Source organism: Nomia melanderi, chromosome 1, assembly GCF_051020985.1.
Source record: "Nomia melanderi isolate GNS246 chromosome 1, iyNomMela1, whole genome shotgun sequence".
Lineage (NCBI taxonomy): Eukaryota > Metazoa > Arthropoda > Insecta > Hymenoptera > Halictidae > Nomia > Nomia melanderi.
In genome coordinates this window covers 12,099,300-12,116,438 of record NC_134999.1, presented here as the reverse complement: position 1 = coordinate 12,116,438, position 17,139 = coordinate 12,099,300, and the positions used below count along the sequence as shown (strand labels likewise).

General features: G+C 36.1%; 3 protein-coding genes across 6 annotated transcripts in view; 1 reads left to right on the top strand and 2 right to left on the bottom strand.

Annotated features, from left to right (window-relative positions):
- LOC116427633 (spondin-1) overlaps positions 1 to 1,078 on the bottom strand; it is a 35,746-nt gene extending 34,668 nt beyond the window's left edge. For all 4 annotated transcript variants that reach the window (XM_031978199.2, XM_031978201.2, XM_031978202.2 and 1 more), the window contains exon 1: positions 926 to 1,078. In XM_031978199.2, coding sequence (XP_031834059.1) covers positions 926 to 928 — 3 coding nt within the window. In that variant the 5' untranslated portion in view covers positions 929 to 1,078. The remainder of the gene's footprint in view (positions 1 to 925) is intronic.
- Positions 1,079 to 2,483: 1,405 nt separating this feature from the next.
- Positions 2,484 to 9,417, top strand: LOC116427622 (uncharacterized). The gene is made up of 12 exons (XM_076366208.1): positions 2,484 to 2,871; positions 3,332 to 3,453; positions 3,832 to 4,059; positions 4,581 to 5,049; positions 5,318 to 5,705; positions 6,074 to 6,193; positions 6,533 to 6,645; positions 6,711 to 6,850; positions 7,008 to 7,126; positions 7,260 to 7,612; positions 7,858 to 8,056; positions 9,217 to 9,417. The coding sequence occupies exons 1-12, from the start codon at positions 2,838 to 2,840 to the stop codon at positions 9,239 to 9,241; spliced, it is 2,310 nt and encodes a 769-aa protein (XP_076222323.1). The 5' UTR covers positions 2,484 to 2,837; the 3' UTR covers positions 9,242 to 9,417.
- Positions 9,418 to 9,422: 5 nt separating this feature from the next.
- On the bottom strand, positions 9,423 to 11,028 carry LOC116427604 (splicing factor YJU2). The gene is made up of 3 exons (XM_031978134.2): positions 10,853 to 11,028; positions 10,005 to 10,730; positions 9,423 to 9,930 (listed from the first exon to the last, which is right to left on the bottom strand). The coding sequence occupies exons 1-3, from the start codon at positions 10,874 to 10,876 to the stop codon at positions 9,598 to 9,600; spliced, it is 1,083 nt and encodes a 360-aa protein (XP_031833994.1). The 5' UTR covers positions 10,877 to 11,028; the 3' UTR covers positions 9,423 to 9,597.
- Positions 11,029 to 17,139: the final 6,111 nt, after the last annotated feature.

Below are 17,139 nucleotides of genomic sequence, written 5' to 3'. Positions count from 1 at the left end.
TCTCCATAAAAAATGTAATCGTAATTTGCATACAACCTTCTTGTAAATCATCCCATAACTACCAAGTTAAAACTTACAAAATACCAACACTAAAGAAGATACAAAAGAAAAGATTCAAATTTAATATATTTAAATACAAAATAACATCTCATCAAACTGAACCCTTATTTCACAGATGCTTAAATGTGACACAGAAACTAATATTACATTCATTTTTAAATACTTAAAAAATAAATTTATTTGCATCATTTTGATTATTGAGCATTTTACTAATTAATTTGAAAATTGCCTAAATCTCAATAAAAACAATTGTATATATTGTAGTATGCATTTTAAACTCCGAATCATACGCTTTGTAATGTCAAATATATAAATAAGAATACAATATAGACGATCGTTGTTAACACGTTCTCCGCCACGAGAATTTGGAGTGTCGTACAACATTACTTATCGTATTCTAACAGAGGCAAATGTTATTAGAATTAATTAATAATGATTTGGCACTATAGGTCTTAAACTATACTATTATTTAGTTACTCATGTCACTAAACATTTTAATTTGTGTTCTTATTGTAATTGTTTTCATGTAATTTGCACGCACCAGTCATCAATGACTACCGTGGCGGTCAACATGTTAACCCTTTACACTCGAAAGGAGCCTTTCAGTCGCCATTTGATTTGAGCCAACAATATTGTAAAACTTAAGATTAAATATTAAATTTTATATAATATATCAATACATGGAACATCCAAATGAAATATTTCTGTCCCTTAATTTATGCAAGATATTTCTTTATATTAGTTGCAAATAACATTATTAACATTTCATTAGAAAATAATGAATATTCGTCGAGGGAAACAGTGTCGAGTGCAAAGGGTTGAATGGTTCAGGTAAACAGATAGGAAAGTATGCATAACTACTCACCATTGTAATTACTCGAGAAAAACACACACCGATGCAAGAAACATGTGCACCACACTTAAAACAATTGAGTTTCGTGCTTCATGTCACGTGCGTGCATCATGATCGAAACGCGTAACTAAAAGATTCACCGTGTACGCGAGTCTCCGGGCAACTGACTACGACTCCCGAGGCGTGCTAATAACATCCCAACGCTTGCGCGAACTTGCGTGCGCGTTGCTCATACAAAGGAGATTCTGCCGTAAGGGTCAGACACGGCCCGTAGCATCTGGAACAGACTCGAATGTTAATTATTTTTTCATTGGTACTTCTAATAGATTCAATAGTCTCGAGTCTTGCGAAACGATCATCGCTATCTTTTTTTAAATTATTTCTATTTTTGAAAATCGGAAATTTGTACTTCTAATTATTGTAATAGAAAAATTATAATACATAGTACATATGGCACATATGTTAGTTACTATGCACAATTGGCTAATCATTTGGTTAATAATTTGTAATTGTTAAATTATAGAAATATTGAAATTTAAGATGAAGGACTGCAATGTTCATTATTTGAAAATTTGCGATGACTTCATATTTCACTGTTGTTATATACGCTGTTAATGTTGGAATATTATAAATACAAACCGTATTGTTATTTTACTAAACACAATTTATTCTTTGCATTTTTTATTGTTTACGGTATTTAGGTTTCTGTAAAATGATTTTAGTTCATTTGAAAGAATATTTGTTACAAATGATGCTGTTTTGACTATAGCGATAACACGGTTGAAAGACTGTTCCAGAGTATAAACACAATATTTCAATAAGACCTTTCAAAAAAAAAAAAGAAAACCATGCCCATGAATTGGGTCAACCTTGTTCCCCGACAGAATTGCGTCATCAGTTTCATTGAGATGCGCCCGTACAGACGGTTTTTTGGCAATTATAGTGGCGCCTGTGTTTTGCCGTCATGTTTCTTAATTCCTTGGGACACGTCAATTATATTTTTGTTTGAAAACGTGAATACGACTCATACAAATTCCATCCTCAATAACAATACCACAATAAACCATTTATCATCTCCTCTTTGTAAAATTAATACAACAGTACGATATAAACATAAGACAGTTCAATTTACATAATACACAACAATAATAAACAATAAAAGCAATTTAAGAAAAGAATCACCAACCAACAAATATACAAAATTCGCCAAAAATTATAATTTATCAAATCAAATGTTCTTTAAGAACTATCGAGAAATCTATTCAAAAGAACTATTTTCCAGGAATACTAAATATTCCTACTAAGAAAACTTTTAATTGCAAAGGGTTAACAATCTCCTCTCCGCATTACATGTAAATCAACCTTAACCATTCCTCGCGTTTCCGTAACGCAGTCCCCGAACAACCTAAAATTGAAGAACTGGTGAAAATGCGACCTGATTCCCGATAGATTTACGACAATAACAAATGCCAGCGGCCAGAGGCGCCCGTCATTTCTATCTCCCTTTTTTTGACGTTTCGCAGCACCAGGTAAATTATCGTGTCTCGACCCTTCGAACTCACAAGTGGAACGTAACCGATCCGATGAACCCGACGACCGGCGATTACGTCGAACGATGATCCAACTAAAATCCTTTGACTCGTGAGAAGGAACAGTAAAATTTTGGGAATAGGACACATCCGTTGAAAACCGACGACGGAACACGACCGTCGGGCCAGAGCGTCGCGAAGTCGTCGACTGTCTCGAAAACGAATCGACGGTCGCGCGGTCTCGCTGTCTTGGCCAGTGGGAACATGAAATCGAAACTCGACCGTTTCTCCGCCGTCGACAACAACCGCAAAATTCGTCCGCGTGTCGCAGGCATATCGGAACTCGGTCACCGTTCGTCGTGCCGCCATCGGCGCCGGGATAACAGCCGACGATAATGAGCCAGTCAACGGCACCGCTTCATCCATCAGGTTGGCTGGATATGGACCACCAATATGTCCGCTCTTCCAGCGTGATTAACCCTTTCAAGACGGAGTTTTCGTGACCACTTTTCGAAAAACGATCTGCTAATGGATGTTACAGATGTCTGACACTTAACTCTTATGTTAGCAACCAATGTTTGTATTTGTTCAAACTCCAGTGCTATATTTTTGTGTAAATTTCTGGTTTCTCAAGAAGGAATTCACACGCAAGTGTCGGAGAAATAGAGATTCTGTCAAATTTTTTGTAAGAATATAAGAAAATGAGTTGTTGGATATGTGTATGGGTACCTGGTGGATGACATAAGGGTTAACTGAACTTTTGACAGCGAGAAATCGTGGTAGTAGTTTAAGATTCGATTTATACTCAGACTGAATTGTCGTAAACTGTTTGTTTCTGATATTTTGATGTAATTATGCTAGAGTATATTCGGTTCTTTTGCAAATTCAGAGAATACGGGAGTTGCGAGCAGCACAGAGAAAATTGCAATGTCAACTACGGGAAATAAGGGCATCGGAACTGCTCAAAGGAACAAGGCTTCGACAAATCCGATACCTCGCAATACGACTCACGTTTGTATTAATAAAATGTTATGCTTCGTATCTATGACTCTTATATAAAACCTGAGACGGTTGTTATGCCATCCAGCAAATACTGCATCAATAAGTAAACCATTATTTTCCTTTAACAAGGTGTACATTCAATCGATTGTAACGTGTATGTTCAATATTTCTTTATATGAAAATTCTACCTAGAAGATAATACTCTAATACCGAATTACTTGTCGACGAAAATAACAAATAATGTTTCGAAATAATTTGTATGAAATGCAAATATTAATAAATAATATAAATGTAAATAATAATAAAATTAGTGAATGACATAAATATAAATTATAATAAAATTAATAAATAATATCAACATAAATATACGATAAAATGTAATTTCAGAAGGAAATAACAGATAACACGACAGACGATGCTTCGAGTAGCACTAGATCGCAGAACAATTCCGCTCGTCGTTCACCCGTAAAACCCCAACCGGCGGTCAGCCCCACTGCGCACAGGAGGCCGTCATCATCGACGTCTGCCGCTTCATCTGCAATGAAATTCGAGAAGCAATATCTCATGAAAAAGAATCGGTTCCAACTGCTGAGGAAAGATCTGATAGATAAACAGGTAATAATCTGCAGACGCGTTTGATTACGAGATAGCTGAACCTCCCCAGTTTTATGATTCTTATCGCCATAACTATAAACCCTCTTGACCCCAATAGCAAAAGTCTCGATCGTGGGGGCAACAAAATTTAGCGAATTCGAATTTCAAAAACTACGAACAAAAGTTTTTATTAGTAACTTTCTATCTTTCTAATACTTTCATCATAGGAGACTACAGTCATTCGTTGACAATTAATCAATCATTGTCAATTACAAGATGTTCTATACACAGATAGCTCGTATATAGAAGCGCTAGAGTAAAAAATGAATATTTCTGTTGTGATTAGTGATAATAAATATATTCAACACTGGAACATTCATATGGTTGTGCATTCACGTATACTCTATAACATATGGTTCAATTTAATTACTGCAGCCTCGCTATCACAAATTCTCACGGGTCACCGCTGGTTTTATACATTTACCATAGCTATTTTATGTATAAAGGCATCGTTTCTCTAAATTAATTTCCAATATCCACAGAAACTGGCTCAAAACCTGTACAACGAGTTATCGCAGCTTCGCGAAAAGGTGATCGCCAGTGGTACAAAGGACCCAGGGAAATTGGATGACCTGAAGATCGAGATAGGATCCCCTAAGCAGGTTGTTTCTCCTGTGTCAGTCGTGCAGAATGATCAAGAGGACACTAACGAGGACAAGCTACCAATTGGCAGCGAATACGTGGAACGTTTGGAAAGGCAGCTACAAAACATTCCACAGAAGACTCAGGATCTTTGCTTGGATATATTGAATAAGCAAACCGAGCTGGTGGCTTTTGTGACCGCACATTTAAAGCCCGACACCGATGAATCTGAGGGTGATAATATAAACGTGGAGCTGACTACGCAGCTGGAAATGCAGCAGAGGGACTACGAAAAACTGCAGTTGTGCTTGGAGGAGGCAGCGGTGGCAGAAGCGAAGACGATCGCAGAAATCGTAATGGATGCTCGCGGTACGAAAAAATATCTGTTTATGAATGATTTGAAAAGATTAATGTAAGAATAATATGTTAATGAATCTATGAATTGATATACTGGAATAATATGTGAAATTTAGAAGTTAATATGTTAATATAATAATATTTTATATTTCTGATGTGCTGTTTTTTAAATTTAGAAATTAATATATTAATATAATAATATCTGGAATTTATGAACTAACAGATTAATATAGGAATATCTATAATATCCCAAAGAATTAATAATTTAAAATAATCGCAGATATGATAGAAAAGTACGAGGCCAACCGAACGAAGCAGAAAGAACTGAAGAAGGTGGAGGATCAAAAGAAGCTGCAGTCTCAGCTGACCAGTACGGTGGAGGAGCTGCAAATGGAGAAAGAAAAGAACAATCAAGTCAAGGAACGTTTGCGACAGGCGGAGTCACAGCTGCAGAAAGCCAGGGCGAAGATACGCGAGCTGGAAGCACACGCGGTGAACGACGAAGGAAAGATTCAGGTACTTCAGACAAACCTGAAGAATTTGGACACGCAGATGAAGCAGAAGGATCAGGCGATGGAGTCAAAGATGAAAGATATGCAGAAGACGTTGAAGAGCAGCGAGGCCTTGATCATCAAGGTCGAGAAGCAACGAGACAGCTTCGAGACACGGTTGTTTTTCCTGCTATACTGTACAGTGGTCTTGTTAATTGCTCGCTAATTGGTAGACCACGAATCGTGTGAATGTAGATTTTTCTATTTTATTTTGTAAAAAGGAGATGCAAAACTAGAGTCTTATTTTGAATATTAAATGTTTCGAAAAATTGAGAGTTTTATTGAATTTTTATTATACGCTTTTCTTTGTTATATACGGTTTGTTCCGGAGAGAAAATATTCTGTGAAAAGAGAACTGGTGAAATTGAAAGATGATTATTTTCTGCGACACTTTGAAAGGATTATCATAAGCGTCTTGCAATTAACGAGATCCTATTAATTAAAGAAACCCGTGTTCCATATTTTCTTGACTTAAATTATTGTAGACTGTTCGAACTAAAAGAGAAAATGAGTTCAAAGGAGAACGATACTATGAGCACGATCAAAGAACTGTCGGAGAAGCTGGACGCTGTTACCTGCGAACTTGGCATGGAGAGAGAGAAGAAGTACAAAACTTTCTTACCCCTCGAGTACTGTTCAGATCAATTTGAAAGTAAAAAGCTGGTTTCCGTTTTTAATTACAGTTTTTTACGCAGGAGTGTTTACATTGGCACTGTATCAACAAGAATTTAATGAAATATGAACTTTAAAACGATTTCATTTACAAAATGTAAATGTAACAATTACTTGAACAGTGCATGAGAATTAATCTTTAAAATTGTCATCATTCAAGAAGATCGACTTTTCCGTTATTTTCAAATTATTTGATAAATCAGAATTAGAAAGAAAAATCAGCGATGCATTGTAATCAGTGTTATTAACAATACACGTTTCGTTTTAAATAGACAGCAAATCGAGGAAGCCTTCGTTGAGCTGGAAGAGCGGTACAGACAACTCGAAGAAAAATGCAACCAAGTTTGCGAACTCGCAGAGAAGAACAAAGATTTTACGATTACTGGTATGAAACTCGTCAAACGTTTAGGTCAAAATTTGCATTAATTGCAACGAGATGTTTATAATTAGAGGGCAATCACTCGGAGAACGAAGTTCGATTGTTTAATGAGCTGCAGGAGGCAAAAATTCAGTTGGAGACGCAGAAGCAGATGACGATGCAGCTGCAGCAGGAAAAGGAAGAGATCGTAGCAGTGATGCATCAAGCGGCCGTTAGTTTGCACTACTTTCGGGGCATGTCCTCTGATAAGTCCTAAGAACTGCTTGATTAGACCCTTTTGTTCGTTAAACGATTCTTCCGATCTCGTCGACGATCCGTGATAATTGTTGATCATTCTTTTCCTGTCTTCGTTCTCGTGGACTAACCAGAACCATGACTCGGAGCAAGACTCGAGGGAGAAACTGGCTGCCAAATTGGTATTGAAGACGAACGAGATGAAGAACCTGGTGAAACAGTACTTAGATTTAAAGAAGATCGCAAAAAACGCGTAAGCTATATATATATATATATATATATATATATATATATTTCTCTTATATTTCTCGTGAAATGTTTCAAAAGGTAGCATTAGTTATCGAGAGGTATCTTTAAGTTCATATTCTTCGCGGAACAATCCACAGCCAAGAAAAAAGTGGGACGTTAGAAAAGCAATTGGCGGAGATTCAGGCGAGGGTGCAATCGCAGACGAAAGAGGGTGGGAAAGCTGGGCTAAGCGCTCAGGCAATCGAGCTTCTGCAAGAGGTTTCCGATCTTCGAAATAATTTGGCGGAAGTAATTCAGCAAAAGGAAGAGCTGGAGGATGCGCTCACCAAGAAGCAATTGGAGCTGGAGCAGCGTGACCATGTGATGCGTGAACAGAGCAAGTTTCTTAAGGTACGGGACGAGCTGTTGGACATCTTGAAAGGCAAGACTGAACAACAGAATGGGGAGCTGTCGAACAGCGACGAGAACAACGAGTACATTGATCAGGTATTTAAATCGATGTGGTAATTAAATATTTTATACATAGATCAAAACATCAATATTATTAGGCTTCCTTCTAAATATAAAATAATCTCACATTAAAAAACAGTTTATTTTATTCATTTTGAAATTCAAATCTTAAGTTTTTAAGGTGGAAAGATTAATTATCATTTTTAAATTCAAATTAAAGTTTAAGGATTTAACAGAAATCTTTAAATCAAGATATGAGAAAAATTACAAATTGAATTTAATATAATAAACAGATAGCACTAAAGACAGAGGCAATTCAAGAATTGTATGCCACTCTGAAGAGCAAGCAGATGCAGATAATGCGATTGGAGAAGATGGTGAAGTTGATGGAGGACCAGCAGGACCGTGCCCAGGCTCAACGCACGCGTTTGGAGAACCGCATTGCTCAGCTGGAGGTTGCCCTGCAGAGAAACAAGGAACAGCGGTATGTCAGGGTTACGTGGTCCCCTCCTGCCAAGTCTGAAACAGACGGTGATCAGAATCACTCTAGCCATGCTGATCAACCTCATTTACAACATTCACCTGTCTCGCAATATTCTCCTCATTATAATCCATACGGGTCAATTATTAAAAAGTCGAATGCTATACTCAGTACTATAGCTTCGCAAACTGACAATCAGTCCTGCCATGATTCTGACGTCAGTCTGCAACAGACTTCCTCCAACGAGGAATCATTGTACATATGTGAGCGTTGTCGCAACGAAATTATATCTTCGAATAAAGATACTGAACAGTGGTCGAAGGAAGACAGATTCAATGATGATGTTCATGAACCTTTACATAAGAGGTTCATAGACGGATCCACTCTAGGGAAAACGAAATATTTCATTAATACACCTAATTTCCATGATAACGTTTATCATGACCCACCTACAATCATTCGAGGTAGAAGATTCACCTCTGCGAGGAGCAACCCCTATGGAGAATTTGCTAATGTGCATAATAGTAGCAGGGAGTTGCATGAAAATTTCCTAGGAGAAGGCCATCAACATCTGCACGCTCTTCGTTATCATGTTCGTCTATTGCCGATGAATAGGTTTCCCCCTCACAAAGAGGAACTGTAAAATTGTTTCCTTTTGTTCCTCTCCTTAAGACATCTTTGATATTTGGCAAGTACTGGTTGCTGTAGCGAAGAATTTTGTATTGATAGGAATGAAGAGTACCTTTCTGGCAATATCGTAATTATCATTGTTTTGTGGCGTAATTAGTAAAATACTATAAACGCATGACAGTGTTTAAACAAATTTGTTGTTCTTGTTTCTGAAGATATTATTACACCAATTCAAATATGGTTTTTAGTCGTTACAGATATTTTGATTCTTGTGACATGTCATTTTCCTCTACTGGTAATAAAAATTCGTACGTCTAATAGTACTGTTCTATAGAAAAATATGTAATGTACATTTATAAATAAATTTGAATGTTGTATTTATATGGTCTGATTTAATAGGCTAGGTACTCCCTGCTACAGACTTTGCAATGATGTATTGTTGATTTGAAAGTTCCTTACAAAGTGCCTAGCCTTTGAAACAGACCAATTCTCAATGTCCTCATCTCTGATCGATTTTGTTTCCTATGTTCTAGGGGTAAAAACTTCATCCACCTGTAAGGAACTTTCTGAACATCGTCAATACAAATGTCCAAATGAAATTAAATTGAGTGGTCCTATCACAAAGGGATTTTGTGATACTAACCATACATGTGGTGGGTAACACGATGCAATGATTAATAATCACAGTCGTTTGAAACAAAAATTGTTCAAATTTTTAAAAAAATTTAATGCAAATTGATTATTAATTCAGATTTTAAATTTATTGGAGTCAATTCGTTGTATCAAATCAATCATGTTTAATTTATATGTGTATTCAATGATGCCTATTTATATTTGTATACTCTATTTATAGGTACAGTGTATTTTATAATAAATTTTATAAAATTTAATTTTATGTACAATTGAACACTGTATTAATCACTATCATTTTCACTGCTGTCAGAATAAGCTCCTAATAAGGATAAAGCATTGTGAGTATTATTTAATTTACTATCTGCAGTTTCTGACTTGCTAACATTTACATTGTTATTACTGTTGTTCTTGGTAGGAGCAATTGTTTCTTCTACAGTCTCAGTTTGTGCTTCTTCTTTCTCTGTATTACTGTGTGGAGAACTTGAATTCACTTTTACACCTAAATTTGTTTTTCTTTTCACAATTGCTAATATATTTTTTTTACTTGACGATGGTCCCACATTTTTGGACCAAAGTGATGTATCAGATATTTTTGTAGATTGACTAGATTTAGCCTAGAATAAAAAAAAATATTATTGACATGTGTCATTTGTGTATTAATAATTAATAGTAATGCAATTATATTTACATTTTTTTCCTCTGTTCTTGAAATGCTACCACTGTTTTCTTTCTTTTTGCTGGTTTTCATTATTTTCTTTGGTGGCTCATTTCTTTCCTGTTCATCTAATTCAACTATTTCTTCTTCCACAACAACTCCATTTGTTTGTTTCTTACCAAATACTGATTTAATATACTCTTCATCGTATTCTTCTTGTTCCTTTTCTGTTCTAAGTTTAGCTGTTTCTGTGTCAAACTGTTCTAACATCTGATCATAGTCAATAGTTTGTTGTCTGCGATTTAAATCTTTCAACTCTTCTAAAGATTCTAATAATTCCAATTCCTGCTTGGATTGTAGCGTTCTTTTTTCTAGGAGCTTCATAGGATTGGTAGCCTCTTCTTCTTTTTCTTCATCCTCTTCCCTCTGTGCTTGCTCTTCTGCCAATTTTAATGCCATAAAATTCCTTGTTGCACCTGCTTCGATCTCATAGTCTGTATTCTTTGGATCTGTTTTGAAACTGATTTCTTGGAGGCATCTGGTGCATTTGATATAGAACCTGTAAATTCGTATTCCTAAGTAGTCATCACCTTCAACATCTTCTTTGCGGGCATTAAATTTCTTTCCTTTATAAATGTATTCTCCACAAGTTTTACATCTCATGTTGAAGGGAGCCATCAGACGTACCGTGTATTGCCTATTTCGGGCTAATTTCATACGAGGTATCTTCGACGGATCGAAATCCGGAGGATAATATTTCTAAAATATAAAAATCGTACATAATTTATTAAATTAAAAGTATAAACACAACATCAACAGAACATATGTGCTTGATTCCTCTTTCGAATTCAGTGTTTTTAATAACATAGGATATTACTTACGTTTAATACTTTTCGCTCCGACATTTTGCGAGGTCAATTCGATAAAATTACCGAAAAAATATTAAATTCCACATAAATAGATGACAATGTACAGGTTATGACTGAGTTAGGTTAGAGTTTGCCAACATTAGTCAGTGATGTGAAAATTCCACTTCGGACAGGGTTACCACACGTATAATATAAAGCATTCATAATCTAAATGTTGCACAGCCTGGAACTGAATATGTTCAAATACAAAACATAAAATGTATTTTTTCAATTGCTAGAATGTAATTCGAATATTTATATAATTGAATTACAATTTCTGCAAATACGAAGTATTCTCTATTATAAATCTTTAGAATCCATTAATTTCAAATCGAACATAGGATATAATATTCAATCTAAATGCAAAACTATAACAAATTACATAATTTAATACATTATAGTACAACGTTATAACATCAATATTTTATAATATTATCTACAGATAAAATACAAAACTATATCGCATTATAAATTTCCAAATATTTGGTGTAATAACAAACGTATAACTGAATTGGTTTATTTAATGATTAACAATCTCATTGTTAACTAAGTTAGTCTACTGAATTTTTAAAACAAGAAGTTTAGCGAATATTATTAACACAACTAATGCATGAATTACATTAATTTTAAAAAATTGCCTACCTATTACGTCTATCATCCTTATTTGCAAGATCAACACTCGTGATTCATACTTTCACAGTTTGGCACGTTTAGTAATAAAGATCACAACAGAATTTTCGGACTTTACACGATTCAAAAAACCGAACTCCACTGATCGTTGTCCACGATAATTGTTATTGGGGACAATTGCCATACCGTTATAATAATACCCGAAATTTAGTTCACGTGGATAGAATTTGAATCGGTGCTAAGACCTTCCGGATGTTCCTGCAGGTTCTTCTTTCTAACGTGAACTTAATATCGGTAAATATAAAGCGAGCGTTCGACCGAAGGATGAAAGCGAGCGTATAGAAGAAGACCGCACCGACTCAGTTCGTGGAACTGGATTCAATTCAGCTTCGAGTACGCTCGCATAAAGGTTATTCAGCTAAACGCAAGGTCATCGGTATATGACTTGGGTCAATCGAGCGCGTAAAACAGGCGAACAGAAATCTTTGCTAAAAAAGGCCCGCCTTAAAAAACACCACGGTCTCACGTTCCCTTTTTTTGAACCATCAAGTGGTTCGTTTATGAATATATTACCGGAATTGTGTTCTTTCGAAATCTATTACAGGTGCACTGTTTGCTCTACGAGAAGTCCAACAGAAAAGAAGATATAGAAATTAGGAGATATTTTAGAGTTAAGTTGAATGAGGAATGTTTTCAAGGATAGACAAGAATATTGAAGGGAAATACCTGTTCGAGAACATGACAGTTATTGCGAATCATTGTTAAGGTTCTGCAATATTTTGAACAGTCGAAGGTTTATCGGCAGATTCATAAAAATAAAGTAGAAAGTGATGTAAACGGAACAAAGTAAAAGTGAACTTTCAGGTTTTAAATGGAAACCCGATGTATAAACGCTATCGGCGACTGGCTTTTCGAGAATGTTATGTACAACCATGTGTAACCAGATCACTGAGCTATAAAAAAGATATTTTGAAATTTTTATTCAGAAAAATAACATGTTAATGTAACATTAATTTTATTAATCGTTGATTAGTTTTTACAAGTCTTAAAATAATCATGATCTAATAACAAATAATTAATTTCAACGCTTCTATTCATAATATTTATGTATAATTCATTATAAATTCTTCTCTCGTAATTTTCGCTTTATTTACAGTTTCTATAACTTTTTTATCCAATAGCAGTTTATAGCCGACGGTCAGAAATAAATGACAATGATAGAAAAAAATGTATTCATTTATTATGAATTTATTAAATAATATCACTGGGTTGATGAGATCTTTAATAGATGACATGTTCAACTAATTTTTTTGTTTTTGGTAATCAAACGATGGTTACACGTCGGTAGCATTTTTCCAGATTAAATTTACTGCAGTAACTCTAATAAAATATTGTTATGTAAACAGAAATTGAATTGAAAACAAAGTTGTGTCTCAAATAATACTAACATGAACGTCGACATTCCCACCATAGTGAATGGAAACCAATAAGGCACACGGTATGACGAGTCATTACCAATGACAAACGGAACAGATATATTCAAATTTTTCCGATAAAAATGAGGTATAATATATCAATGAATAAAATGAAAATTACTCCGGTTGATAGGGAAAAGGACTATAACACGTTGAATGCCGTGAGGGTCACCGGTGACCCCCAACAAAATTGGATTACTATAGTTCACTCAATTAAACGATGATTATTTAAAAACATTTCTATATTATAAATAATGCTACCTAATGCGATGACATTCAGTTAGATGAACGTGCAGTAATAATAATTTAATTCAATCAAATGATTTGATATCATATCTTTTCCATTTTGTGTATTTTGTTCTATGAAATCGTGCGGCATTCAACGTGATAAATATAAGAGCACATTTAAAAGTAACTAGATATTAAATGCTCATAATTTACATAGTAATAAAAAATCTTTTTTCTATGTACATATGCATCATACAAATTTCCCCCTTCTTCCACACATTTTTACATCCATACATTTAAAATGTGTATTTCTGTTTTATTTGTTACTAATAGTACTTTCATAATAATTCTTCAAGTATTCGACTTGGAGCTGAATATACTGTGGTTGCAGTTTCGACCATCTCAAGAGAGTGTCGAACGCTTTCTTCATTACTTGTTCAGTGGGTACTTTAGTTTCACTATCGAACTCGTCCATGTCTTCATCGCTATCGTCGTCGTAATTATCATCGTCATCGTCGTCGTCGTCATTCCTCGTTTCATCGTACTTCATGAAATTCTTTTCCGCTTCCTCGCATCGGTATAAAAATTCATTGACAGACTCTTTAGGTTGTTGCTCCCCAGAGATGACGCCAATGATGTCCTGTAGATTGGGTTCCAAAGGATCAACCGGCTCCTCTTTTATCGGAACAACATCAGGGATTTTGTTGATGATCCGATTCCAGGCTTGTTCAACGGTTGCGGCGCTAACTTCAGTCCACGCTTCGGCGAACAGATCAATACAATCTTTGAGATCATAGTCGAAGTAAAATTTTCGTACACCGCCCGGAAAGTTTAAAACACGGCCCAACATTTTCAACCGGTAGGACCGTTTAGTCTTTTCGGCTACCTCTTGCTCGAGGGGTTGCAAGAGCGAGGCACCGGCTACGGGGAAGAACATAATCTGAATGTCATCAGCCTGCCCAAAATCTCTAGGTAACCCTAAACTCTGCCTCTGATCGTCCTCCAGCAGTAGAACAACTTTACCGACGTTATCAGGGAACTGAAGTATCTTCACGGTCGGTTTAAAATGATTCTCGTACCAGTCAAGAAACGTCGCACGATCCATACGCGCTTCCGGCTGGCTCTTAAAAAGCACAGGCAACCTGTCCCTGCAATGCTTCAACGCTTTCGGCTTCTCGATTCTGTAAATAAACAAGGGTTCAAGCTTACGACAACCGGACACATTGCAACACAGGCTGACGGTTACTCGGTCGCTTTTGAATTTCGCGCCTTTGCTCTTCTTCCTTTGGCACTGTTCTAAGAGCTTCGTGGGGAACGCTTTCCACGCTAGAAACGTGTTTTTCATATAATAAACGTTCTTCCTTGTTACGCCATTGAGTCGCTCGGTAAGGTCTTTCAAAAATTCTTCTGGATGTACTTCGATTGGTAGATTCCCATCTACCGGTGTGTCTAGGTCCGTTATTTCGTCCAGCATTACCTCCTCTTTCACATACACCTCTGTATAGGAGTTTGAATTTCCCGCCTGATCGTCGAGGTTTATACTATGGCGTTCCTTGAAATTCGTGAGCCAGCCTCTGCTGATCGTCGGCCCGCCGAGCTCCTTTTGTAGCTGTACCGCTTTTTCCCAAAGCAAAGAGTCCGTGACCGACGGGCTGGCCGCGTTTTGCTCCGTGTACCAGGAGTACAGCCGCAAGTCCACATCCTCGTCGCCTGGCTTCCGTGTGCTTTCCCGCATCCACATTATATCCTTCTGTTCAGCCGGTTGGCATACCGTTACTGCGCTCCGCCTGATGCGGCGCGCGGTGGTGGGGTGAATGTCAAACTCACCAGCTATCCGGCCGATCGGTGTCCCGGCCTGCAGCCTCTGTACCACATCGAACCTCTCCCGCGCTGACAGCGAGGATTCCTGGTCGATCTTAATGCTGCTCGCCATTTTCGCGAGGGGATTTCCAACACTCGTGTCAGACGAACAACCATTCCACGCGCACAAACGCGGCGAGCAGCGTCCTCGCCTGTCCTTCCGTACACCATCTAGCTGTAACCTACGGCATAATGAACTGGCGCGCATTTCAACTGCGCACCGCGCGTCTAGAGATGGCGCCTTTTTCACCGCCACTCACGAACGCCTAGATCAGACTTGGAACAGACTACTCGTCTTACTGGATCTCTTACACCGTGGAATCTGTTGTATCGACGAAAATTTAGTGAGTTGAACGTTTTACGGCTCAACACATTGCGTGCGGGCCATTTTGTTCATTTCATTATATCAGTTACATTCAATTCATTTATTTATTATTCAACATATTTTCGAGAGTTGCTATTGCAAATAGGAATAATTTCAACCGTACGCAAAAGGAATCAACTATCTACTTTTGTCAAAAATGTTAATGAAGCTATATAAGTATTTATTTAATACTTTAGTACTACGGTACATGAAAATAGTACTTTTACGTTTCCCGCTTACAATGTGTTAACACTAGAACTACCGAGCATTTAACATGTTGACTTCCACGAAAAGCATTAGCGTTTTATGTGACATTTATCCTTCCTATAGCAAAGATACAAAACAAGAATTATTAATTCTTTGATATGAAAATTCTTATATTACCCCATTATCCAGTTATTTACGTTATGGAAAATTTGTATTCGAAATCAATTCCACTTCGAAATTACTTTGAAGTCATAATTATTTTGTTGTAATTTGAAAGCTCCGGTCATCGGTGACTGTCGTGGAAGTCAAAGGGTTAACCCTTTGCACTCGAAAGTTTTTCACTTGAAATATTCAATACTTTCTAGCTACGTGTAGACAAGATTCATTGAAATAAATTTATCAATAAGTCACATGTAAATTAGGGAACAAAGTTAGTTTCTTTCAATATTTCCCGTTTTGATGCAGTATACAAAGGTTAACGGGAAATGCAAAAAAATATAATATTAAACACTGGTGAGCAAAATACACAAAATGGAAGAAATATAATATTAAATCATTTGACTGAATTGGATTATTATTGCACGTTCATCAAACTGAATGTCACCGCAATGGGTAGCATTATTTATAATATAGAAATGTTTGCGAATAATCATTGTTTAATTGAGTGAATTATAGTAATTCGATTTGCTTGGGGGTCAACGGTGACCACGGCATTCAACATGTTAATATGATTGACATGTAATCCTTATAAAAATTGTAACGACAGATTATTTTCGGTTTCTTCAAACATTCATTATAGTATACAAGTGACATTATTTATTGTCAAAATCATTCCGAATAGTCAATGCTTTAAAGATATCAATAATTGCGAAACAAAAAAAACCGAAACCAGTAATTTTGACCTACCTGGTAGTTCTAGTGTTAAATTGTAGAATAATATTTATTATTGTCTTACGTAATCGAGTACACAAAAAGAATTCCCAATGATAGAACTGAATGAAATGCATTATTTTTGCATTGAAAAGGTGCCTTAATACGTTCCCTACCAGCGAATAATAATATTTTCTTCAATCCAATACATTTTCTAAACAAAATATTTAAAAAAGTGAAACTGAAACGTGTCATTGGGTTACTAAATATAATGTCGTAGTTTATAATTTCTAATAACAATACCCATAGAATTAACCCTTTGCGGACGGAAGTCGGCATTTCGGTAAGATGAAATGTTCGTATTTGGAAGACTAACTCGCGAACAAATGATCTTATTAGTTGATCAGCAAGAGATCTGAACGTAGTTTCCTTTCTTTTCTATTAATTAAGCAATTGATATGTAATCTAGCTTCACATGTTAAAGGCTTTATATATTTCGAAGAATCTTCGTCTGCAAAGGGTTAATTTCATTTTTATTATGTAAAATATAGGATTACGGCCATCACAAATATGTGACGCTGGTGGCGAACGTGTTAATCTGGTAATATAACACTATGCACTGTGTT